The 25,643-nt window shown below is 38.2% G+C and overlaps 1 protein-coding gene across 1 annotated transcript in view; it reads right to left on the bottom strand.

Moving 5' to 3' along the window:
• Positions 1-25,643, bottom strand: part of WARS1 (tryptophanyl-tRNA synthetase 1) — a 572,087-nt gene that overhangs the window by 239,256 nt on the left and 307,188 nt on the right. Inside the window, exon 7 of the mRNA XM_044074563.1 lies at positions 2,617-2,717. Within this exon, the coding sequence (XP_043930498.1) occupies positions 2,617-2,717 (101 nt within the window). The remainder of the gene's footprint in view (positions 1-2,616; positions 2,718-25,643) is intronic.

Genomic DNA, 25,643 nt, shown 5'->3' with positions numbered 1-25,643 from the left:
GCAATCTCCATTCAAAACTCCGATGTTATGGTCTCCAGTGTTTGAAGTTCAAACATATGAAACGTCAAGCTTCTGAAGGACACACACACACACACACACACACACACACACACACACACACACACACACACACACACACACACACACACACACACACACACACAGATATATGAGTTACGTTAAGAACGTCCAATACTTCGAATCCCATAGGATCGATGATCATATGTTCGAAGTTTTAAACTTTAAAATACTGAACGGAGATCGTCATACAGCGCGGACTGGGAGATTTCCCTTGTCCTCGCTGTAGTGCGATCTCGGAGTAGGTATATTTAAGTAGGGGTGTGGGGGGTGCAGGGGGGCTTGCCCCCTGCATACACTTTTTTTTTTGTTTAGTGGTGTTTCGGGAGAGGGTTCACTATTTTGAACTTCCAAGACCTCGAGATTCTGAACTCAATGTTCTGAAACTCGAGATTTTGGGATTTCGAAATTTAGAAGTGAACCTATATATATATATATATACATATACATATATATATAAAATACACATATATATATATATATATATATATATATATATATATATATATATCCAGGGCTCAAAAGTATGAATCTTTTTTTTTCAATAATCATTTTTATTGTTTTGCAAAACCATTATACATTTCACACACTATTTACATTATGTACAATATTGCTTCCAATGTTTTAGTTCCATTTTGAATTTCCCTATTATACATTAAGAGTAAATATCATTTTAACCAAGTACAGGAAAATAAAATCACAAACAATTAAACATAAAAGCATCTACTATAGACAATTATAAACCAACTCAAGCCAATAATTTGTATTATTTCTACATTTTCTATCTAATCCAAGAATGTGTTGGTACACATACATAATGTCCTGACGGAAAGTGGATAGGAACCGCTACGCCAAAATAATATTAAAGATTTGTTCCCAAATTTGTATGCTGTTTATACTTTTCTTATTATTTCTAATTAACAATTTGTGCGCTAATATATGCTTAATCGCTAACAGCCTGAAATTTTGCCACGACACCTGTGCTGGGTTCAACCAATTTGTGGCTATATATAATTTCATTAGTAAACTAATATTCATAATTACAATCTTTTTGTTTTGTCCAAATTCTCCGTGGAATATGTAAAATCAGAAATTCCCAGGAGAGTGTTGAGTTTTGGTAACCCATTTTTGTAGTTGTAACTTTAATGAATTCCATAATTTATAAATGCACTTGCAACTCCAGAACATGTGTAACAGGTCTGCTGTCTGATCTACACACTGTGGACATTTAGGTGACTTTTTTGAATCAAATTTATGAAGTGTTAGATGGGTATAATATGCATTGTTAAATATCATCAATTGAGTAAAGACCAGTTTTTGAAGTGATACGGATTTTAATGTTAAGTTAAACGCCTCTACTATTTTACTGTCGTCTAGGGATGGCAATTTCTCTCTCCAGTATTTCGATAACAAAATATGATTATTATATTTTCTCTCTTTTGCCATTTTATACACTGAGGATATATATTTTCTATCTTGTTGCAATGCTTCCCACAGATGACATGAAATAACTAGTTCCTCTTTTTTAATTTCAAAACTGGTAAAATAATTTATGGCCAAATATTTTAACTGCCAAAAGTATGAATCTTATTCTTACAACAAGGAGTTCAGATAATGAGGTTTTTACCCATGAAAAGGTGCTAAGCAAAGATAGAGATAGCCAATTATTTGAATGGATTTCTTAAATCTTCAAATTAATCTGATCGCTTCACAACACCTAGATCTCTTATAAGGAAAGAGAAGCCCTAAGACTGATCAGAAATTATTCTAAAAAGCATGGCTCTTTATCATCCTCCTGCCTTCTTCATGACTAGCATTATACCTTACCTCTACTGTCTGCCTTGTGGGCGAGGAGCCCAAATGGAAGCTTCATACGTCTTTTTTTGGGCTAAGCTAGGCTGGACTACGCCAGTCATCTCTTTGGCAAATACTCACCAGTGAATGACACCCATAGCCCTAGTTACAGAAAAAGAGTCAGATTTGGTATATGCCGCATTTTAATTGTTTTAATAGCACAGTAAGGCTATTTCTAGCAATAGTTTTAAATGACCTGTTGTTACTGGTGTTTCTTAAGTATCATGTGATACATTTTAACTATTCATGATCACTGATGTTTGTTCTGGTATTTTCTGAAAAAGAATTTAGTAAATAAGATGAAAGTGACAAAATATCTTTGTCTGCTGAACTTTTTCAGGAACTATGAAATTTGTTGTTTTTCGAGTTTAATCCTATCCACAGCTACTTTATAAGCTAGAGTGATCAAATATAAAAACTGATATTTCAGTCTTATGCCGGTTTTACTTACACACAAGTCTTGTATGTCTATAGGACCCCCTAGTACAAAGGTACTATCAGCAACATCTGCAATTGCATCTAACCTTAAGTACCAGCAGTTTCAGGGTATACACACACCCTCTATTTATTCCACAGCCTTCCGCTTATGCAGCTGTACCCGAGCTAGGTTCACAATGGATACATTTAACAATATTTTGCAGTACAGCAGATAAGATAGATTCAAAGAACCGAATGTTGACTTACCAATGCAGTCGCTATCAGTAAACCCAAAGATTCCTTTCACTTGGTTAAATGTGACGTGTTTCTGAATTTTAACGACATTCTTATAAAATGATGGACTTGACCTAAAAATAACAGAAGAATTGTTTATGGTATATGCAAACTGAATTTTTAACTGCTAACACAAAACAATAAACATTCCCTTAGCTGACAAAAAAAGAACTTCATTTAGTAAAATTTATCAGGTTGTGAATGACTGTATGCCAGCACTAACTGGCTATGAACCAGTAAAGCAATGGATACCCAGAGACACAATGCAAAATTTTATATTTGTTCTCCTTTTTCTATATCTGTATATTTGATCTAGATCACTCCCTGAGGCAGCTTAAGCTATGGCTCATCAAGGCAGGCATCTTGCAACATGTTCAGATGTATACAGCAACAGGAAACTGCTTCAAAGCTTCTGAACTCAGCCTTTCTTCATATTTTGTGATTCCTTGATAAAAGTAAGGAGTTGTGGCAAGACTAATGCTGTGGTTATCACCTCTCTCTTTTCCCTGAATGGTGATAATACTGCGTTACTTCAGGATCATCCATTCAATACAGAACCATGCAGAGAACCAAAAGATGGCAACCGACCTCTGACATGCTTAACTATACTAATCAGTTCATTACTGTAGCAAATGTTCACCTAAGTACAATACACTGAATCACTGAACATTAAAGTTTTTAAAAATGACTCCATGTCCATCACGCATTGCAAAACTAAATCATTATAAGTTGGGACAGCATGCACTGTTAGTAGCTTGTATATTCCTTACTAAGAAAACATGCCCAGAGAGTCCCTTGGTAAACATATTTGTCCATTTGACACTCATCTGGAATTCAGGGCACAGCAGACAATGCATCTGGATGCAGGCTTTCTCTTCAGTTTTACCAAAGAAGTAAAACATGCTGCAGATATGTGTAAGCCTTGATAAAAGACACACAGAGATGTCAAAAACCTCAAGATGATAATCATTTTGAAAAGTCAGGACCTACATTAGCAAGTACCGTAATGTGCAGACTGAATGGCCAAAAATACAGACTTAAAAATACTAAGTCTGAGATTGACAGTTCTTGGTGTGTTATCTTTTCTCTGTGGCATGGTGATCTAAGAGTTAGTATACATAAGCTTTTTTTTTGGGGGGGGGGGGGTGCCTCCATTGCAAAAAAAAAAAAACAAGAAGTTTAAAGGGGAACAGCAATGTTATACATTTACTCTTCTAAATTTTTGGTCTTTTCTTGGTATGTCAGGACTCAGCATTTTGAATCCCACCAGTTCAACAGGGAGTTGGCAGAGATAAGCAAGCACTACTAAACAGTGGAAAACTTGAATGATCCACAAGGAAAATAGTAGTTTCAGTTGTAGAATGGAGATGTTATGGAAAAAAAATAAAAAAAAAAAACAATAAAATTTGCCCTGGTTTCCTGCTAATGATTCAGTAACAATTCTGTTAACTAGTGAAGCGAGTTTGACAGCATCGTTAAAGTTAATCCTTTCAGACGTACTTCTGGTTGAGAGTCTATGTCAAACAATCAAACGGTCACAATATCGAAGTCATCTTGTCGACAATGCACGCCATCAAGCCCCCTACACTCCCACTGATTATATATACCAACTCCAACACTGCACTACAGTGGGGAAAAGGGCAAATTTTCTGATCCCTACCGTACTGCGATCTCAGTCAGGGCAGTTCAACGGCCTGCATTGCCAATGAAATTATATGTTTGACAATGTGGCCATTCGATTATTTGACATAAGACCCTTTGAAAAGATAGAAAAGGCAATTTTAGATGAGGAGTACATTCAACAGCTAGAATGTCACCTGATGTTGGACAAAAGATAAGGGAACTGCACTATATAAGGGTATTGTGATGCCCGTGCCCTGGCCCAGCAATCAAGGGGCCTCAATCCTCACCACTGACACCAGAGAGGGCGACACCTAGAAGAGGAAAGGATAACCAATACACATAGTAAAGTACAATTTCCCTTAAGTGCACATAGAGATCACAGTCAGTCTGGGGCTTGTTGCTCCCTTGCTCACCAGGTCCCCAACAAGACTCCCCACTGGCACAGCTATAGGGTCCAGGTCTCAGCCTAGCTGGGCAAGCTAAAACCTCCAGTACCCTCTCTGCCCAACCAGTGTTTCATGTTCCTGCCCAAGTAGCTGACACAACACACACACACTTTGAGAAGAGGTTATACAACCACACAGACCCTCCTGGGAAAAGGCTGGCACAGTTTCTCCAGCTGTGCTCCTATTACCCAGACCATACGGTAGTAATTCCTGCCACCACCCAGCTAATAATCATCAGCTACTAAAAGGCCCTTAAAAGGGTGTCCAATTATTACTATGCAATATTATAATCCGATGGTAGTATGGTTAGACCGTCAAGGCTTAATTTGGAGTGACTTATGACAGTAAAATCTGTAAATATGTAATTACTTTAGGGGTTAAATTATCTCTACATAAACCAGCCACAGGTATGTTTGTTTGTGTCTTTCAGCTTTTCCCGGTTAGGGGTCGCCACAGTGGAACTCCGGTCCGTTAATGATTGGCAGTGGATTTTTACGTGCCAAGTTGCCAGCCCTGACGCACAACCTTCAACGAAGGTACACCCATTCACGCATGTCTCCACGCAGAAGACGCTCTAGCTGAGAATTGAACCAGCCACAGGTAAAGGTTTTAAAATATTTAATAATAAATAATTAAAACACAAGACAAAACTACTACAGTACAATGCTACTCATGTTCAAAGATCACACTGAAACTTAAAACAATATTGTAGGAAAGATTTGATTTCAAAGAAAAATACTTAGTCTAACTTTCTTCTAGAGAGCACCTATATAATATTAAGAAAAAGAACCTCACTAATGCACTTGCTAAACATGTAGTGAATACAAATGAATCACATACTTTTAAATTTTTAGTTTTAGGTAGGACCTATGATAATGTGAGATGTGGGGATATTAGGTCCAGAACGGAAAAGTTGGAGGCTACCACGTCCCTATAAGACCTATATTACACAAGAGACCTTTACACAAGTAATATGTATTATGCTTTTATATTTGTATTGTTAACTGATACCATAATATCACCATGGTATTCCATATTTTAAATGTGATGTTTCTTTACATTTGAATTGCTTTTTGATCACATGATGTTTTAAATGGGTATATATAGGTGGTTTATGTCAGCAAATGTTAAACACCTGATGAAGCTGGATGTGAAAGTGCTAGTGTTATTAAATCTGAGCTCAAAGACTATCTTCTCTGCTTTTTATTTCTTGTAACTACATACCTTTTGGAATTAGTGACTGTTTATACTGGAGCCATACCTTTGCTGCTTGGATTTTCATTTGGATTGCATTTTTTCAGCAGAGGTAAAAGCTGTTTGTTTGGTGACTTTGTTGTTTTTAACTTTCTTCTAACTTTAACTATCCCTAAGAGAAATCACAGTGCTATAATCCTACTTGCATACATAAAGCATAAGAAGTGCTAGGTTAGATGTCCAAGATCAAAATGCTCCCCAGTCTCTCACTCAACAATAGTTTCTAAACAATAACCAACAGTTCTCTAAGGCCCTCCCAAATTACATGATTTTGACACTTAGTCTGGAGTTCCCAGGCCACAAACTGCATTACTTAGCAAGATAACACCTGCTCAGGAGACTACAACAATAAAAGGCATTTCACATATACACTCTAACAGAAACAAGCGCAATAAAGCACATTCCACATGTAAATTCTGGCCCTTAAATTTAACCTTAAATCAATGGGCATGAACCTTCATCCAGACTCACTGGAGCTGACTTGTAAAACATCAAAGAGATTCATAAGATCTTTTCAACTTCAAAAGACACATTTGAAATGTTTGGCTTGGTTTTCCTTACAGCAGGTGGCAATATTGCAACAATCTTGAAGTTCACATTTTACAGTGTTTTCTTTCATTTAAAAACACAAGCCTGTATATTACATTTATTTATACAACTGATATAATCATGTATCAAATTCTATTCGACTAGGCTTGCAGCCTTTGCCAATCTTCCTCCAATCTTCACAGGTATACATGAACTACAACAGATTTCTGCAGTGCTGATCAGATATGCTAGGCTGAACAGTTTTTTGAATTAAAGTTGGGAATATTTTAGACTGCAACATAAAACCATTTTGCCATTGAAACAGAAACAATGTGAATTAAAGGAAAACACTGAAAACTATTTTTAAATGTTATTTACCAAACAGCAACTGGTCCTATTGAAAGATAAAGTTTACTGATGTAATCTACTGTTAAGTGGACTCCTGGAAGAAGATACAGTACTGACTGCTTGGAGTTTGTGAAAACAAAGATGGCGCAATAGAATGAGTCTGCAAGAAGGCATTATAGCATAAGAAGACACAGGCTGCCACTGAGACACAGCAACTAACCAGAACATGTTGGGGGTTATTTGTACAGTTTACTTCTTGGTATGAAAATGAATAAGTTTAATGGTAGATTTGCCAGTATTGGAAAGCGTGTACAACTGAAGGTCATCACGTGTATGTGGTTCAGGATTTTGCAGAACCTACTTTATTACAGAAATTAAAAACTTCACAGTCTATCAAGGAATGTTGCAGGCATGAGACAATATAATTTGATATTTCTTTTGGTGTTGAGTGCGTCTTTCCTGTTGCAAAACTTACATATGTTCAAAAAGGTGTAATCAGTGATGGACAGAATACCTGAGTAGCCCTTGGCACTGGATTATAGAAGAGAGGAAAGTGGCATCAAGATACCTTGCAGACTGCAACGTACGCATGTCACTGTGTAGAGGGCGAATATAATTACAGACTGGTCAAGACAGGGAGGCACTGCATATCTGTGTTGACTTGAGAATCTTCCAGTCTCCAAAATTTGATTAAAATGACTGGACAAATATGAGTAAAATATAAAAGAACATACTTTTAAATTACTATGTGGTGTTTGGAGAACTGAGAGATTAACAACTGTCTTGACCAGCTGTTAAAGGATAACTGAAGGCAATAACCTAAATAAAGGAATGTGGATGAGACTGCATAGCCTTGTGTTTAAAATAGTATGTGTACACAGGAAGGATTCCATTCTCTCTCTTACCCCATGTCATGAACTGCCACCTGAATGAGATTACTCAAAGTATAAAAAGAGAAAGTTACATACTTACCATAAAACTAAATCTGTGCTGTCTTCTTCCATCTGTCTCAATAACTGGGTCTGTTGAATCTGTATAGAAGAGAGTCTGGCACTTCATACAAGATATTCAGCAACAATGCTCAGGCTCCTCCCCTTCCCATAATTCACCACCACCTTCCAGCCCTTTAGACAGAGTTTGCCTCTGCAAAGACAAAACACTGCAATACCTAAAAAACACCCCCTTTATTATCAGGTGTACATCAGCTAATTGCTGAAGATCAAGGCCTCAAACAAGATCAAGGCAGTTCATGAGAGTCCGGAAAAGGTGACAATTTGGAAAGGGGAAGGTGGTGGGGGGGGGAGTGAAAATGTTGAGGCACATGAAAGATGACAAAAACCTAGCATCATGGTAAGTACATAACTTTCTAATTAATGTTACCTGTTTTGTTCACCTCAACAACTTGGACAGATTCTCCAGCTACAAGAAACCCTGGAAGACATTATTACAGAAGGATCTTCTAGAAAATAGTAGTAACAAAAGCAGCTCTTGATCAAGACTGCAGATCAAGTTTATAATGAAAAAGCACATTTGTGTAGCAACTTACCATAATGGTAGATGTTCTAGTTATCACTGCTGCAGTATTCATTACTATAGGGATATCCTGTAGAGGACAGCCATATGTTCAGATAGCTGACCAAAGCCTGAGCCCTTCCATGCTCTATACATCAGAAGCATGTCCTATGTCAGAGGAATAAGGTAGCAAAGTTGCACACGAGTGCAAAACCCTCTAAACTGAATTGCTCCAGATGACTATGAGCAGCAAATAAGGAAGAAAAAGATGGTATGTGTACATCCAGAAAACAAAAAAGAAAAGATGCCCCCTCAGCCAGAGGAAAAAGAGAGAACCCAGTGGGGGAAGAAGGGAGGGAATGCTGCAACAGTGATAAGTAGGACCTCTACCATTATAGTAAATTCTTACATAACTATAATATGTCCTTCCTTAGTCATTATCACAGTAATCTTAACAATAGGGACAGTACTAAAGCTACTGTAAAGAACTGGAGAAGGAACAAAGAACTAAGGAATCCTCCAAAACATGGAGGATGGGCCAAGCAAAACTTGCTCTGGCTTTCAAGTCACATCCAGTTTATAGTGCTTAGTAAAAGTACTGGCACTGCGGTAGCGGTGTCACCTCACAGTAAGACGTTGTCCTGTTCGATTCTCAGCTAGAGCGTCTTGTGTGTGGAGACATGCGTGAATGGGCGTACCTTCGTTGAAGGTTGTGCGTCAGGGCCGGCAACTCGGCACGTAAAAATCTACTGCCAATCATTAGTGGACCGGAGTTCCACTGTGGCAACCCCTAACCGGGAAAAGCCGAAAGACACAAGTAAAAGTATACCCAGAAGACCATGTAATGGTTTCCAAAATGAACCTACAATTGAGACCCTTAAAATAAGCTTCAGAAGAGGCAACCACCCTAGCAGACTGAGCACAAAAAGAAGTAGAAAGCTGTCTACCATGACTAATTTAAGGAAATGGCTTTAGAAATCCAAGAAAAAATGGGTTGCTTGGAAACTATCAAACCCAATTTCTTGTCCTGAAGTTACTCAGACTTCTTAATATCTTAAGTCTTATCTAAATAATATCAGAGTTGTCTATGCAAATCCAAAGAATGCAGAATCCTCTCACTATGATTTTGGGGAGATGGAAATAAGGACATAGATGGTCTGGTTCAAAGACACATCACTGACCACTTTAGTCATAAACAGCTACGGACCAAAAAACAATCGTGGCAACCGTGCTGATATCTACAATCCTTTATTCCATGAAACGCTTTTCGTTCACTTACAGTCCTTGAACTTCTTCAGATAAATTATTTACGAATTAATGACATTTAAATAACAATTCAACCAAGTCAGCTGATATCATACCTTACTCATTTAAAGATATATACTACCAATTTAATTAGAATTTTTATCTAAATGATATCAAATATTAGAAACATTCTTAACACCTACTTCTTAGTAAAAGTGTATACGCTAAAATATTAAAATATATAAAAAATATGAAATTAACTTATACATACTTAAAGACTGACTATATATTTTCAGCAGCAACTTATTTTTGCCACAAACATAAATCTACAATACATGCTTTACCACAATTCAAAACCATTTTTATACACTCTGGGTTTTATACGGGATTTACGCTTCAGACTTGTATATAATTTCTCCTTAATTCATTATGACATGTGTATTACTATCCACATAAACTTTTGATTTTTAATATAGGCATAATCAAACACATATCATTTAAGCCTGGGTTATTGTATGCATACAAACGTATTTGCTTTATCAATTCCAATCTCTCAAGTTCTAATTCCATTGGTCCCCCCCTCATATTTATCACCACTTGGTCTTCTTCTTCTTCTTTAAGCCTTTCCCGGTTAGGAGTCGCCACAGCGGATCACCTGTCCGCTCATGAGTGGCAGTGGAGTTTTACGGTGTCGAGTTGCCAGCCCGGCGCCCAACCTTCCACAGAAGGCACACACATGCACACACTCATGCCTAGGGCCAATTTAGTGTGTCCAATCTACCTTATCACCACTTGGTCTAATATCCAAAATTTAGATTCATGATTAGGGTGTTCTTGGATATGCTTGGCTAAAGCACTATCTTGATTGGACTTACTGATACTATATATATTATCAATCTATAATATATATAGTATCAATAAATCCAATCAAGATAGTGCATTAGCCAAGCATATCCAAGAACACCCTAATCATGAATTTAAATTTTGGATATTAGACTAAGTGGTGATAAATATGAGGGGGGGACCAATGGAATTAGAACTTGAGAGATTGGAATTGATATGGCAAATACGTTTGTATGCATACAATAACCCTGGCTTGAATGATATGTGTTCGATTATGCCTATATTAAAAATCAAAAGTTTATGTAGATAGAAATACACATGTCATAAGAATTAAGGAGGAATTATACAAGTCTGAAGCGTAAATACCTTATAAAACCCAGAGTGTATAAAAATGGTTTTGAATTGTGGTAAAGCATGTATTGTAGATTTATGTTTGTGACAAAAATAAGTTGCTGCTAAAAGTATATAGTCAGTATTTAAGTATGTATAAGTTAATTTCCTATTTTTTATATATTTTAATATTTTAGCGTATACACTTTTACTAAGAAGTAGGTTTTAAGAATGTTTCTAATATTTGATATCATTTAGATAACAATTCTAATTAAATTGGTAGTATATATCCTTAAATGAGTAAGGTATGATATCAGCTGACTTGGTTGAATTGTTATTTAAATGTCATTAATTCATAAGTAATTTATCCGAAGAATTTCAAGGACTGTAATTGAATGAAAAGCGCTTCATGGAATAAAGGATTGTAGCTATCAGCACGGTTGCCACGACTATTTTTTTGGTTCGTAGTTGTTTATCTTTTTTTGTAAGTTGGAGCACTTTAGTCATAAAGGTAGGACTAGCTCTAAGAGACACACTGTCACTGTGGAAAACTAGAAAAGAAGGAACTGCTGTAAGAGCATGACGTTCAGCGACTCTTTTGTTAGAAATCAAAGTCATTAGCAATTGGCAAGACAGTTTTCTAGGGGCACAAAGTACAGTTGTGTACACTTACCATAAATGTAGATGTTCGAGTGTATTAATTGTTGCAGTCATTACATTTGGGTTATCTGCCTGCAGGTAGCCCTCAGCCAGCCTGAATACCATAGTCTTGGATTCCTGCATCGGATGCTGTCTCTTCTTCCATGACGTCAGGTCGTCAGGGGTATAAAACATGTAGCCGACGCCATTACATCAGATTTTCTTGCCCCAGATCTAAGAAATTGTTGAAACAAATATATAACACAGGAAGTTCAAATGCTCGGCAGCGAATTATACCACAGCATACACAGCAGACACAGCAGTCACAGCAACTCACTTTCTTCCACGCTGTACAAATGATGCTTTCCACAGCTATAATGGACCGTTTATTGAAAAGTTGCGAACAGCAGTACACCACGAAAATGACCAGTACACCAACATCCACTGAATATCCACCAAACCAATACATAAAACGAATGTTTACCCGGGTTTCATAGACGAACTTCTTCAGAATACTATTCCACTGCTTTCCTTTCTTTAAATATACACAGGTCCCACCCCAATTAAAAACAATTAATCACTTTAAACAATTAACAATTGACAATTAAAAACTCCTTTTGTGTCAAAACACCATTCCTATGCCATAATGGCTGTTTTTTAAAAAGTGATAATAATAATAATAATTAATGAATAATGTTATCTGTATTCTAATTAACAAATGTATAGGTTTCCTTATATTTCATTCTGGATGTTCTTTTATGTATATGTTTATAAGTTTTTGAATATATGAAACTATTTATATTTGTTATTGTGAAGCCAGTGTAATTCTGTATTTAATGGCTTGTCATCTTGTATATCACATAAATTATGATTTGTGTACATCCATATTATAAAACATGAAAAATGTAAAAAATATATATATGTATATAGAACAAGTTACAATAATGTTAATGTTAAAAACATTCATGCATTAATAATTAATATATGAATATATCTTCATTACATAACTCATGTATTATATATTGTTGTAATACATAAATTAACACATTCCATTGTTTCATATTACAATTGCAATTACTTACATAAATATCCAATTCATTATCAATAAATATTGATATTGATTAATGTATCCTACCCTTAATATAATTGCTGTTTAAAATAGGTTTAATGCTACAATATTCATTTAATCCTGGCCAATTGTAGGCATTTAAAAATATTTGCCATCTTAATTCATTAATGTCTAAATCATATTTAGTACATTTTCCATTTGCATCATATTCTACATGCTGGATAACACAAAATTTGAAAGTGTGGCTTCTATTTTGTTGTACATGTCTAGCCAGGGCATTCGTTGTTTTCAAATGTTGGACATCCAGCAGGTGTTCTTTAATTCTACTCCTAAAATGCCTGCTGGTTTTGCCAACATAGAATGCCCTGCAATCTTGACATATTGCGACATAAACAACATTAGAAGTAAAACAATTGAAATGTTCTTTAATCCTAATGTTTTGATGGTTTACCAGAACTCTATTGCCTGTACATTGAATATATTTACATACAGTGCATCTGCCACATTTAAAATTACCCACTTTCCTATTCGTTTTAGTTGATAGTATGTTTCTTTCAAAAAATTGCTTAAAGGCCATATCTTTTTTATATACAAATTTCACTTGTCCCTGAAGTGTTTGCGCCACAGTATTATCATCAACTAAAATTCCCCAATTTCCCTTAATGATATTCCTAATGATTTCATAGGTGTCATCAAATACTGAAATATATAGTGGTAGTTTATGTTTTTCAATTATTTGGTTATTATTATTCATGTTGTTTGTATTGTAACCATGACTCAATATGGGTTCATATATTCCCCTGAGTCTCTTATTCCTAACTTCTTCAAGTATATTCTCACAAAATGTGCCAGGGTATCCCCTGTTGGTAAACATGGTAGCCATGAATTTAATTTCTTTAATAAACTCATCTTCCTCACTGACCATTCTGGCCGCCCTGACCATCTGGCCTTTAACCACAGCTTTTTTCTGATGGTCAGGGTGCCAGCTGTCATAATGGAGGTAAGAATTTGAGAATGTTGGCTTCCTAAAAATGTTGGATTTTAAATTACCATTATCTTTATTATGTGTAATTTTAACGTCCAAGAATGTGACTTCCTCATCTCCAATGGTGTGTGTAAATTTTAAAAATCTGACATTGTTGTTAATGTATTCCAGGAATGTATTTAATTTCTTTTTATTTTTATCATGATCCCAAATGATAAAAATATCATCTAGGTATCTTAAATATAATTTAATATATTTCCAATATTCACTCTTGAATACAAAATTTTGCTCCCAGTATGTCATTATGAGGTTTGCATACATGGGGGCACAAGCTGCCCCCATGGCTACTCCATCTGTCTGTTTATAATAATTTCCTTCAAAAAATATGAAATTATTATGCAACACTATGTCCATAAGATTAATGTATTAATTTTGGTTTGTTCGTATATTCTAGATTCAAATAGTTGTTCTTCTAACCATATTAATCCTATGTCATGTGGAATACATGTAAATAAATTGCAAACATCCACTGTGACAAATAAGTCCCCACCGTTCATTTTTATCTGATTCAGCCTGCCCAGAAAGTCCCAAGAGTCTTTAGTAATGTAAGGATATTTAACTATACATTTCTTAAAGTGATGGTCCAAATATTGTCCAATGAAGCATGTTTTGCTTCTCTTACCATCAACTATAGGTCTAAATTGTAAGTTGTTTAAACCCTTGTGAATTTTGGGTATTCCAAAAATTCCACTTATTACTGGGTAATCATTTTTCAAATAAGTATATTCTTCCTCAGAGATTTCCCCCTGCATCAACATGTCTTCGAGTAAGTTGTCTATTCTTTGATTAGCTATATTAATTTCATTTAAACTGACTTCCGAGTATGATTCACTGAATAACATATTTGTCATGTAGGATATATAATCCCCTTTGTCCGTTATGACAACCCCGTTACCCTTATCGGGTCTCATTATCCTAATGTCCTTAATTCCTAATATATGATCAAATATCTTCTGTTGTTCTTTTTCCATATTAGTATGTATTGGTTGTTTATATTGCTTATAAAACTTCCTTATATCTCTTTCTGTTATTTTTTCAGAGAGAGCTATTTTTTCATGAGTCGGGGGGTTGAACACACTAGGTTTAGACAGTTTATTATCTTGTTGAATAAACATATTTTCACTAGTTGTATTATTGAAAAACATTTTTAGATTCAGTTTCCTAATGAATAATTTCAAATCAATGATGGGATTAACCACTCTACCCTTTTGACATGGTACAAAGTTAAATCCCATTGAAAACAAGTTGGCATGTTCACTACTCATAACATTCTTCGAGTAGTTAAATATTTTAAAATCACCTTGGGTGTTTGTTGTTATTGTTGGGTTACTCAAAAATTCACTCTGGGTTGATTCAGTGTCCATATTAGTAAAGCACTGAGAACTTTCATTAAGATATTGTTCAGGGTTTAAATCAATATAAAAATTGATGGGAATAATTATATCCGTGCTTGTTTGAGATGTACACTTTACCTCACCCACTATTATATTGGAATCTTCCTGTATTAAATTCTGTTCTCTTACATCAATAATTTCATATGTGGATAGGTTTAATAGTGCACTTTCCCCCTCATTTTGTTTTTGCATTTCTTTGTTCGTTATTCTATTATTTATATCAACAAGCGTTTTTTCATATTCTATCTCTTGACAACAATAAGCTGTTCCTACTTTTTGTGGGGTATCATTTCTCTGTACAATAAAATGTTTGTCACAGTTGTCACTCAGTTTGTCCAAATACATTATAATGTTTTGGTCATTCTGTCTTGTAACTTTCAAATTCATATTGTTTTCTAAGGCATTGTTTAAACCATTAATAACATACTCATGCCCTGGCTAGACATGTACAACAAAATAGAAGCCACACTTTCAAATTTTGTGTTATCCAGCATGTAGAATATGATGCAAATGGAAAATGTACTAAATATGATTTAGACATTAATGAATTAAGATGGCAAATATTTTTAAATGCCTACAATTGGCCAGGATTAAATGAATATTGTAGCATTAAACCTATTTTAAACAGCAATTATATTAAGGGTAGGATACATTAATCAATATCAATATTTATTGATAATGAATTGGATATTTATGTAAGTAATTGCAATTGTAATATAAAACAATGGAATGTGTTAATAATTTATGTATTACAACAATATATAATACATGAGTTATGTAATGAAGATATATTCATATATTAATTATTAATGCATGAATGTTTTTAACATTAACATTATTGTAACTTGTTCTATATACATATATATATTTTTTACATTTTTCATGTTTTATAATATGGATGTACACAAATCATAATTTATGTGATATACAAGATGACAAGCCATTAAATACAGAATTACACTGGCTTCACAATAACAAATATAAATAGTTTCATATATTCAAAAACTTATAAACATATACATAAAAGAACATCCAGAATGAAATATAAGGAAACCTATACATTTGTTAATTAGAATACAGATAACATTATTCATTAATTATTATTATTATTATCACTTTTTAAAAAACAGCCATTATGGCATAGGAATGGTGTTTTGACACAAAAAGGAGTTTTTAATTGTCAATTGTTAATTGTTTAAAGTGATTAATTGTTTTTAATTGGGGTGGGACCTGTGTATATTTAAAGAAAGGAAAGCAGTGGAATAGTATTCTGAAGAAGTTCGTCACAACGGACGAAACCCGGGTAAACATTCGTTTTATGTATTGGTTTGGTGGATATTCAGTGGATGTTGGTGTACTGGTCATTTTCGTGGTGTACTGCTGTTCGCAACTTTTCAATAAACGGTCCATTATAGCTGTGGAAAGCATCATTTGTACAGCGTGGAAGAAAGTGAGTTGCTGTGACTGCTGTGACTGCTGTGTATGCTGTGGTATAATTCGCTGCCGAGCATTTGAACTTCCTGTGTTATATATTTCTTGCCCCAGATGTCAGGTGCCCCCATAATGGGAAGCAATTATATGTTATGTTACACCTCCAACAAAAAGCAAATACACCAGAAAGCTCAAATACACCAAACAAAAAGGAAAGGTAGAGCCAAGAAAAGTCAGGGGGCTGGAGGGAGGGTAACCAGGACTGCAACAGTGAATACACTCGAACATCTACATTTATGGTAAGTGTACACACCTGTACTATGTTCTTCGTGTTTCACTGTTGCAGTCATTACATTTGGGTGGATTCCCAAAGCTAAGGAAGGGAGGAGGAATTTAGAGAGCATTAGGACCAGCTATTAAGCCGTGCAAAACTGCAGTGGCAAAACCAGCTCTAGATTTAGAAAAAATAGGCATGTAGTAATACTTGGTGAAGGTATGAACAGAGCTCCAGGTAGCAGCTTCTAGGATGTCCCTGATAGGGACCCCTCTGAGAAAGGCTGTAGAGGTAGATGCAGCCTTGGTGGAATGTGATCTTATCCCCTGTGGGGTAGGTTTTCCATGGTGCATACAGCAGAAATTAATGCAATGGGCAATCCATTTAGAAATGGTTTGCTTTGAAATGGCCTTCCCCTCTGCCCCTGCAGCAAAGTCAACTAGCAGCTGTTCAGATTTTCTGAGAGGCTTAGTCCTTCCCAAATAAAATCTAAGCTGTTTGCGCACATCCAATGAGTGCAGAATTCATTCTTCTTTGTTTTATGGATTAGGGAAAAAGGTAGGCAAATGAATGGACTGATTTAGGGCCACACTAGACACCACCTTGGGCATAAAGGGAGGATTGGCCCTGAGAGAAACCCTGTCTGCATAGAAGATAATGAAGGGCTCCACTGCCATGAGGGCCTGTAATTCAGACACTCTTCTTGCTGAAGTGATAGCTAGAAGGAAGGCTGTTTTCCAAGAAAGGAATTTCAACTCTGCAGTTGCAGCTGGTTCGAATGGAGGGAGAGTGAGCTTTTCCAAAACAAAGTTAAGGTCCCAGGCTGGAGTAGGGGCTCACCTGGGGGGGGGGGGTCTTAAATTTTTAGCCCCTCTGAGGAATTGCTTTAAGAGGGGGTGAGAGACGAGGGGTGGTTCAGTATTATAATGTGTTGAAATTGCAGAGGCATGAATTTTAATTGACAAGAAGGATAGGCCCTTTTGGAGCACTTCTGTTAAATACTGAATAATATGAGGTAAACTGGGCACCGTAATGCCCATACCCTGGGTCTGGCTCCAGGAACAGTATCTTTTCCACGTTTCAGCATAGGATTTTCTAGTACTAGGTCTCCTTGCTTCCAGAATGACCTCTAGCACCTGCTTATCGAAGGAAGCTATTGGAGACATCAAGAAATTAGCCAGGCTGCAAGTTTCAGGGTTTGAAACTGAGGGTGCAGAATCTGGCCCGCCTGCTGGGACAGCAGGGAAGGTGTCTGAGGTAGGTGCCATGGATCCAGCAGTATCATGTTGCGCAAGAGGGGGGTACCCGTGCTGGCAAGGCCAGTCTGGCGCAATAAGAATTGTCCTTGGTTTGTCCTGTTTGATCTTTAGCAAAACCTTTGAGAGGAGAGGCAGAGGGGGAAAGGCATAAACCGAGAGGCTTTCCCAGGTAAGGGACAGGGCATCCACTTTCCAAGCTTGGCTGTGGGGAGTCCTTGTGCAGAATTTGTCCAATTGGTAGTTCTGGGGGGAGGCAAACAGGTCTATCTCTCAAGTCCCCCATTTGTTCCTCAAGAGGTTGAATATTTTTGGTTCCAGTTTCCATTCGTGTGGGTCCATGAGATTTCTGCTTAGGTCGTCTGCCAGTGAATTTAGCTTCCCTGGCAGGAATTGAGCTTGTAGGTGCACTTGGTAGCTCAAGGCTGTGTTCCACAGAGCCATGGCTAGTCTGCAGAGAGGGTACGATTGGGTTACCCCCTGCTTGTTTATGTACCACATAACTGTGGTGTTGTCTGTCTTTACCAATAATTGTCCTGGAAGGATGTGGGCTTGACGGCTGTCAGGGAATTCTGTACAGCTAACATTTCTTTTTGGTTGATATGCAGGTGCATCTGACTCGGGTTCCATTTGCCCTGAATGCACTGCCCTGCCAAGTGAGCCCCCCATGCATAGTCTTATGCGTCTGTAGTCAGGGTTTGGGCGATAGGGGGTAGATTGAAAGGGAGACCCTTGTTGAGGTAGCAGGCCTCTCCCCACCAAAGGAACTCTGTCTTTATACAAGGAATGATAGGAATCATTGATTCCAGGTCCTTAGAATGTTGACACCATAGGCTTTTTAGATACCACTGTAGTTTCCTCATATGCAATCTTGCATATGGAATTAGTAGAATGCAAGAGGCCATGAACCCCAGGGCTTGCAGAATTTTTCTTGCAGATAGCTGGGTCTTTGTGGCCAGTAGTTTGAAGTAGGCTGTCAAATAAACTTGTTTCTCTGGAGTGAGGTAAGCCATCTGGGAAGTTGTGTTCAAGCTTGCTCCCAGGAATACAATCTGTTGGCAGGTACTAGAGGAGATTTAATTTTGTTTATGGTGTACCCCAGCGAGGTTAGAAGTTTCTTTACAAATGCCAGATGTTTTAATAGCATGTCCTGGCTTTCTGCCTGAATCAGACAATCGTCCAGGTATGGGTATATTTGATTATTTCTCTGCCTGCAAAATGCAATGGCTGGAGCTAGACACTTTGTGAATACCCTGGGCACAGTAGATAAGCCAAAGGGAAGTGCAGAGAACTGATAGTGCATGGAGTCTGCTCTGAAGCGTAGGTAGTTCCTGCAAGATTCCCTTACTGGAATGTGCAGGTAAGCCTCCTTTAAGTCTAAGGTTGCCAACCAGGCATCTTTGCCTAGCATAGGAAGCAACTGTTGAAGTGTTCGCATTTTGAATTTTGGGATTACCAAAAAGGTGTTTAGAATAGAGAAGTCCAGGATAGGATGCCAGGAGCTGTCTTTTCTGGGTACCAGGAAAAGTCGAGTAAAAACCTTGTCCCCTTTCTTCTGCTTGGACAGGTTGAATAGCCCTGACACTTATAAGAGAGAGAACCTGCTGTTGAGCCTCTGCCACTGATTTGGGGGTAGGTCTGGCCAACCGTTTTGGGTTGGTAAGGTGTGGAAGTGGAATCTGTATCCTTGGAAAACTATATTTAAAATCCATTTGTCCTGAGTAATGAGTTCCCAGTTTTTTGCATGCAGGGCGAGCTTTCCTCCTAAGGGAGCAGGCAGTTGGGCAGGGCTTGGAAGGGTTAAGGTTAAGTCATTGTGACAATTTTCCATAGGGGGGTGTCTTACAACTTCCAGCTTTGGAAGTGGGAGCCCCCCACTGCTTATGCCTGTGTGTAGCCTGAGACTGTAACCTAGGTGGTCTGCTGTTCTTGGGTTTGGACTGAGAAGGCCTGGAAGAGGCTGGAAAGGACCACTTCTTAGAAGGCCAATGCCTACTAAATCTGGGAGGCTGAACTTGCAGTACATCTTTAATTTGCATAGATTTAGCTTTTTCCTCCATCTTTTTAAGGACTTCTTCTGCTTTGTTGTCAAACAGGCGGTCTTGGTTTAAGGGAGCATCCAGTAATATAGCTTTAACATGATCTGGCAAGTTCTGCTCCTTAAGCCAAGCATGCCTTCTCAGTAGACCCAGTGACAGCAGCCCTGCAAGATGCTTCTAAATAGTCAAAAACCACACTGCAAAGCATGTTTACCAACTTGTTCAGCAGAATGCATTAAATCTTGTAATTCTTTATGTTCAGCACAGTCAGGAATCAACATCATTTTCTGTTTAAGTAGTCCCATAATATGCTGCTGATACTTTAACATATGAAACTGGCAATTTAAGGCCCTAATGGCCAAAGTAGCAGAAGTGTATACCTTCTTACCCCATCTGTCCAAGGTCCTGGAATCTCTATCAGAGGGGGTAGGGTTTTTGGCAGCAGTAGCCTTTTAATGCCCTTTGGTCCTTGGGAAATGGTCTCTGGATCCACAGTAGGATTCTTGAAGAGGAACTTATGAGAGTCAGGTACTCTGTAATACCTGTCAGGTTTTCTGGGAGCTGGAGGTAAAGTGTCTGGGGCCAGGCTAGATTCCAAGAAGGCATCATCTACTATGTCCAGAACAGGAGGGATAGCTAAAGGCCCGGAATGCAGTATGAATGAAAATCTTTATGAGGTATTTGCTTTCCACAGGTAAGACAATTGTTAACTTTTACTGACATTGGTTAAGAGCAAGAAAAAAGATCCCCAACGAGGTACTTAGCTTTTTTTCAAAGACTTCGGGTCTGAAACTCGAAAACGAAAATATCAGGAGTTGGCCGACCGGCACTTGCGAACTACTTCTGCTTCGGGTACCGCACGGCAAGAAAGACTGATGTAATGGCGTCGGCTGCATGTTTTATACCCCTGACGACCTGACATCATGGAAAAAGAGAGAGCATCCGACGCAGGAATCCAAGACTCTGGTATTCAGGCTGGCTGACAGCTACCTACAGGCAGATAAGCCTGCTGAGGGCTACCTGCAGGCAGATAACACAAATGTAACTGCTGCAACAGTGAAACACGAAGAACATTTTCAAAGTGGAAGAAACTGCTGGTTCTAAAGTGGCAGAATTAACTTTTCCAAGAACAAAGATCAGGTCCTAAGGAGGAAGAATGGGTTTTCTTGGAGGCCTCATATGAAGGATGCTCTTGAGAAAATTGTTTGACCTAAAACCTTGAAGAAAGTGCTGGATCAAATTGCAGACAAGCAGAAAAGGCTGACAAATGAGATTTAACAGAATAGTATGCCAGACCAGAACTGAGCATCTCACACAAAGAAAGAACTGTCGAAATACCCATCAAAAGAGGGTCCTGTTCTTTGATGTGACACCAATAAGAAAATATCTTCCATTTAGAAACAAGAATGTTTGATAGTCCTGTTTTTGGTGTGGCACAAAGAAGAAAACCTTTTCCTTTTAACAACATAACAGTTTCTAATAGTGGATTTTCATACCTACAGCAAAGCCCAATCTACGTCCTTAGAAAATTGCTGCTGAAGAGGAATCAAAACCCTACTACAATATAAGAGTGCCCTTGTCCTGTGTGACTAGATCCATCCTGTGGGTTGACTTGTAATGACTGCCCCTGGTCAGGTGAAAAAGAAAGGGAAACGAATGCTGTCTGAGCCAAAAGGAGTCACCAACAAGACTTTCGGTCTTTCTCACATGACCCTTTGTAGGACCTTTGGCAATAGAGGAAGAGGACGAAATGCACACAGAAACACCCCTCTCCAAGAAAAAGACATGGTGTCTGATTTCCAAGCCAGAAGACTTGACACCCTAGAACAGAACTTGGGGAACTGTCTATTCTGAGGGGAGGCAAAGACATCCACGTGAGGAGTACTCCACCAAAGAACAATGTCCAGGAAACCCTCTCTGTGTACTAACCATTGTCGAGGATCTGCACTGGATCTGTTCAAACTATCTGCTGCTACACTGTGTTCAGAAGGAATACAAACTGCCTAAAGAATCAATTGATAACATACGTTAATGTCCTATGCAACAAGGAGCAGTCTGCAAAGGTGGCAAGACTGTGTTCTCTCTTGCCTGTTTATGTACCACATAACAAAATTGTTTTGTCTGTGAAAACTCTGAGTGGACCTGGAGACCAAAGGTTATATAGAAACTGAACAGCCGGGATCAAAACTTTCCTTTCCTTGATATGTATATGCTCTTTTACCTCCTGAGGAGACCATGTCCCCCAGACTAGGTCCAAAGCATCCATTAACAGCTCCTGAGAAGGTGAGGGAACCAGAAAAAGAAGACCTGGTTTAAGATAAATCCAGTGATCTACCCCAGAAATTCCTTCCTTAGGCAAGGCAAGAGAATAATGTGGAAGTCCAGAGTATAACAATGCTTTAGCCAGATTTTCTTCGGATACCACTGGGACTTCCTCATATGGAGTCTGGCAAAGTTTGGATGCCATGAACCCCATGGTTCATACAAACTCTCTCACCGAGGTCTCTTGGAAAGGAGGAAGGGACTGAAAGAAAGCTATCAAAAAGAGAACTTTTGGAGGAGGAAGAAAAGCCATCATAGTAAGAGTCTGAATCCTGTACCCCAAGAAAACCTGCTGCTGAGAAGGATTAAAATGGAGCTCTCTACATTTAGAGTGAAGCCTATATAGGAAAGGAGAAGCACTGTGAATTCTAGATCCTGAGGATGCGCCTGCTGAGAAAGAGCTATAATAATAAGATCATCCAGGCAGGGAAAAATCTGGACACCAGGGATTATGCAAAAGTCCATGACTGGGGCTAGGCATTCAGTAAAGTCCTTTGGTGTTACAGAAAGACCAAATGGCAAAGCACAGAATTAATAATGCAAGGAAGATACAAAGAAATGTAAAAACTTCCTGAAGAGAGAGTTAACTGGAATATGGAGATAGCCATCCTGTAGGTCCAGAGAAACCAGAAAGGCCTGAAGTAGAAGCATAGGGAATAGACAGCGAAGAGATAACATTTTGAAACAGGGAACTTTCAGAAAGGGGTTGAGAAAAGGGAGATCTACAATGGGCCTCCATAGCCCACCCCCTTTGAACCACAAACATCCTGGAGTAGAAACCCTTGACCTTCTGGCAAAGAGGCACTGGCTGACTAGTACCTTGAACTAACAGGTCCTGAAGAAAATGAGACAACTAGCAAGGAATGGCTGAGGAGGGAGAAAGGGAATTCCAAACCATGTAGCAGCCATTGTGAATGACAGATAGAACCCATGTGTCTGCTGCAATTTTTTTGCCAAATGGGAAAGGACAGCGTTAACTTTTGCGAGGGAAAGAGAAGTACTGGAAAATAGAGGTTGGCTTGCCCTGAAAGGAAGACTTGCCCCTAGAATCATGAGTTGCTTTTTCAGGAAAAGTCCTCTTAGATGGTCTTTTACCCTTTAAAGGTTGTTTAGGATGTTTACACACAAAAGGACCTGCTTTATTAGATTATAAGAAGTTACTAGGCTAATGGCCCTAGGGCCGTGACTAACCGAACCAGTTCTACCCTTATTTCCATGATTGGCACCTATTCCCCGTGTCAAAGAGGGACACGGGTGGAAGCCCTGGGGTAAATTTAGTATTACTCATCCAATCGTCCAGACTGCATTTGAAGACGGCCAATGAGGTGCTCTGTTTGACATGAAGTGGGAGTCTGTTCCACAGTTGTGGTAACCTCTGGGAGACAAATCTGTCCATCCAGCAGGTTCTATTAATGTCACATACCAGGTTAAGGTCTTTAGAGCTAGTAATCTGTGTACCATTTGACTTGCGGATATGCCGCATTTTCAATAACGCAGGGTCAGAGATTGCCCTATATGCAAGACAGACATCGCTTATGAGTAGTCTGTATGAAACAGAATAAAGTGACAGTGATTTCAGATGATCCACATAGGAAAGATGCTGAAGACCTTGAATTTTCCTTGTGAGGAACCTTTGTGGTCTCTCCAGTTGCTGCAGGTGCTTGGAAAGGTGCGTACCAAAAGGGGCATTGTACTCAATTATTGGCCTGATGTGAGAAGAGTACATGGAGGTTACAACTTCTTTTTTTTTTTTTTTTTGGAGGCGGTGTCCTTACTTATGAGGTAAGCAATATAGAGTGCCCTTCTTACCACTGTGGAGACATGTTAATCAAAGGTAAGGCTGCTGTCAACCTGTGTGCCCAGGTCTCTTACCATTGAATGCATACTTAGGGTGTTGCTATTGATGTGGTAGTTAGCAGGAACATTGCTCTTACTGAAAGGGGTGATAATGCATTTTACTTGCATTGAGTTTAAGGCCATGACGTAGGCACCAATTATTTGTGCAAGACCCTCTTGTAGGATGTTGACATCATCTGGAGATTCTATAACTGCTCCCAGTTTGCAGTCATCAGCAAACTTTGTCAGACACAGAGCTTTCGTTTTTGCTTGTACTTTGGAAAAATAGATTCACTTTGGAGGAGTAGTTCCCTTGACAGTTAGAAATAGGGGAAAGAAAATCTATGTAAGGTTCTGCATGACCTTTCCCTTGTCTTGCAAAGCTTTAAATACATCTGTAGCAGCAGAGCCAAACAGATCTTGGGTTTCTAGAGAAGAAATCTAATAATTTTACCTTTACATCCCCTGTAAGGGACTGAAGAAAAAGCCAGGAATAGAGTCCAATGAATGACCAAGATGAAGCCTATCCTAAATGAAGCATCAGCAGCATCAGAGCTGTACGTGACGAAATGCTGAGCTAGTAGTGAAGCAGAACTAAGTATGGAAAGAGCTGAAGTTGTAGTATCAGGCATGACTGCTAAAACACCCTCTAGCATGGCAAGAAGCACAAATATAGCCATGGGTGTCTGACAATGTATGGCCCTAAAAGCCAAAGCAGCAGAGGTATACACATTCTTGTCATACCTATCCACAGGTCTTCTACCCTTGTCTGATGGCAAAAGTCTGGAAGAAGCAAACAGCTTAGTGGGTTTGTCACTTGACAGGAAATGACAAAAGGGTCTGATGAGCAATTTGTATGTAAAGACCTTTGAGCATCAGGGACCTTATAGAATCTTTTAAGCTTTTTGGCACACATAAAGGTATTTAAGAAAACCTCCAGAACATGAAGTACTACAAAAGGTCTAGGGGACCCTTTTGTATGAGACCACAGTGTCTGTTTTGAACCTCAGACATCTGAGAGCTTTCTCACTTAAAATATTCCATCATTTTAAGAAAAATACCCCCAAAGGAGAGTTCTTCCACTTGGGAATAAAGGGAAAGAGCATCTTCCTCCTCGTCATAGCCTGAAGCTAGAAGGGAATTAATCTGAGAAGAATAAGTTAAAGACTCCTTCCCAGCATCTAACTCATCATCACACAAAGAAGTGCCCCTGATGGGTGATTTGGATGGCAAGTTGGAGGAAGCGCTGGAATGCTGTGGACTGGCTGAAACATTACTGAAGGATGGATACGTGGAAGACAACTAAAGCATATCAGTCTGTGACTGCTGTAAGGGGTTAATGCTTCACATTAAGTGCCCACTACCGTTGTGCTAAGAACAGTGGCATCACATCTATGGATGATGGGGTTGATGTCAAGTAGGTAAGTGAAAGAATACTTAGATTACAACTTTTGATATGACAGACTTGGCATGGAAGAAGGGATGTTTACACTGTGCATTGTTTTTACTTTTATTTAAAGATGCAAATTCTTTGACACCTTGGTGGTAAGGAAATTAGTCTTCTCA

This window comes from Protopterus annectens, chromosome 6.part0, assembly GCF_019279795.1.
Source record: "Protopterus annectens isolate FY-2018-M chromosome 6.part0, PAN1.0, whole genome shotgun sequence".
NCBI lineage: Eukaryota > Metazoa > Chordata > Ceratodontiformes > Protopteridae > Protopterus > Protopterus annectens.
Note: the sequence above shows the minus strand (reverse complement) of the source record. Positions and strands in the feature narration are given on the sequence as shown.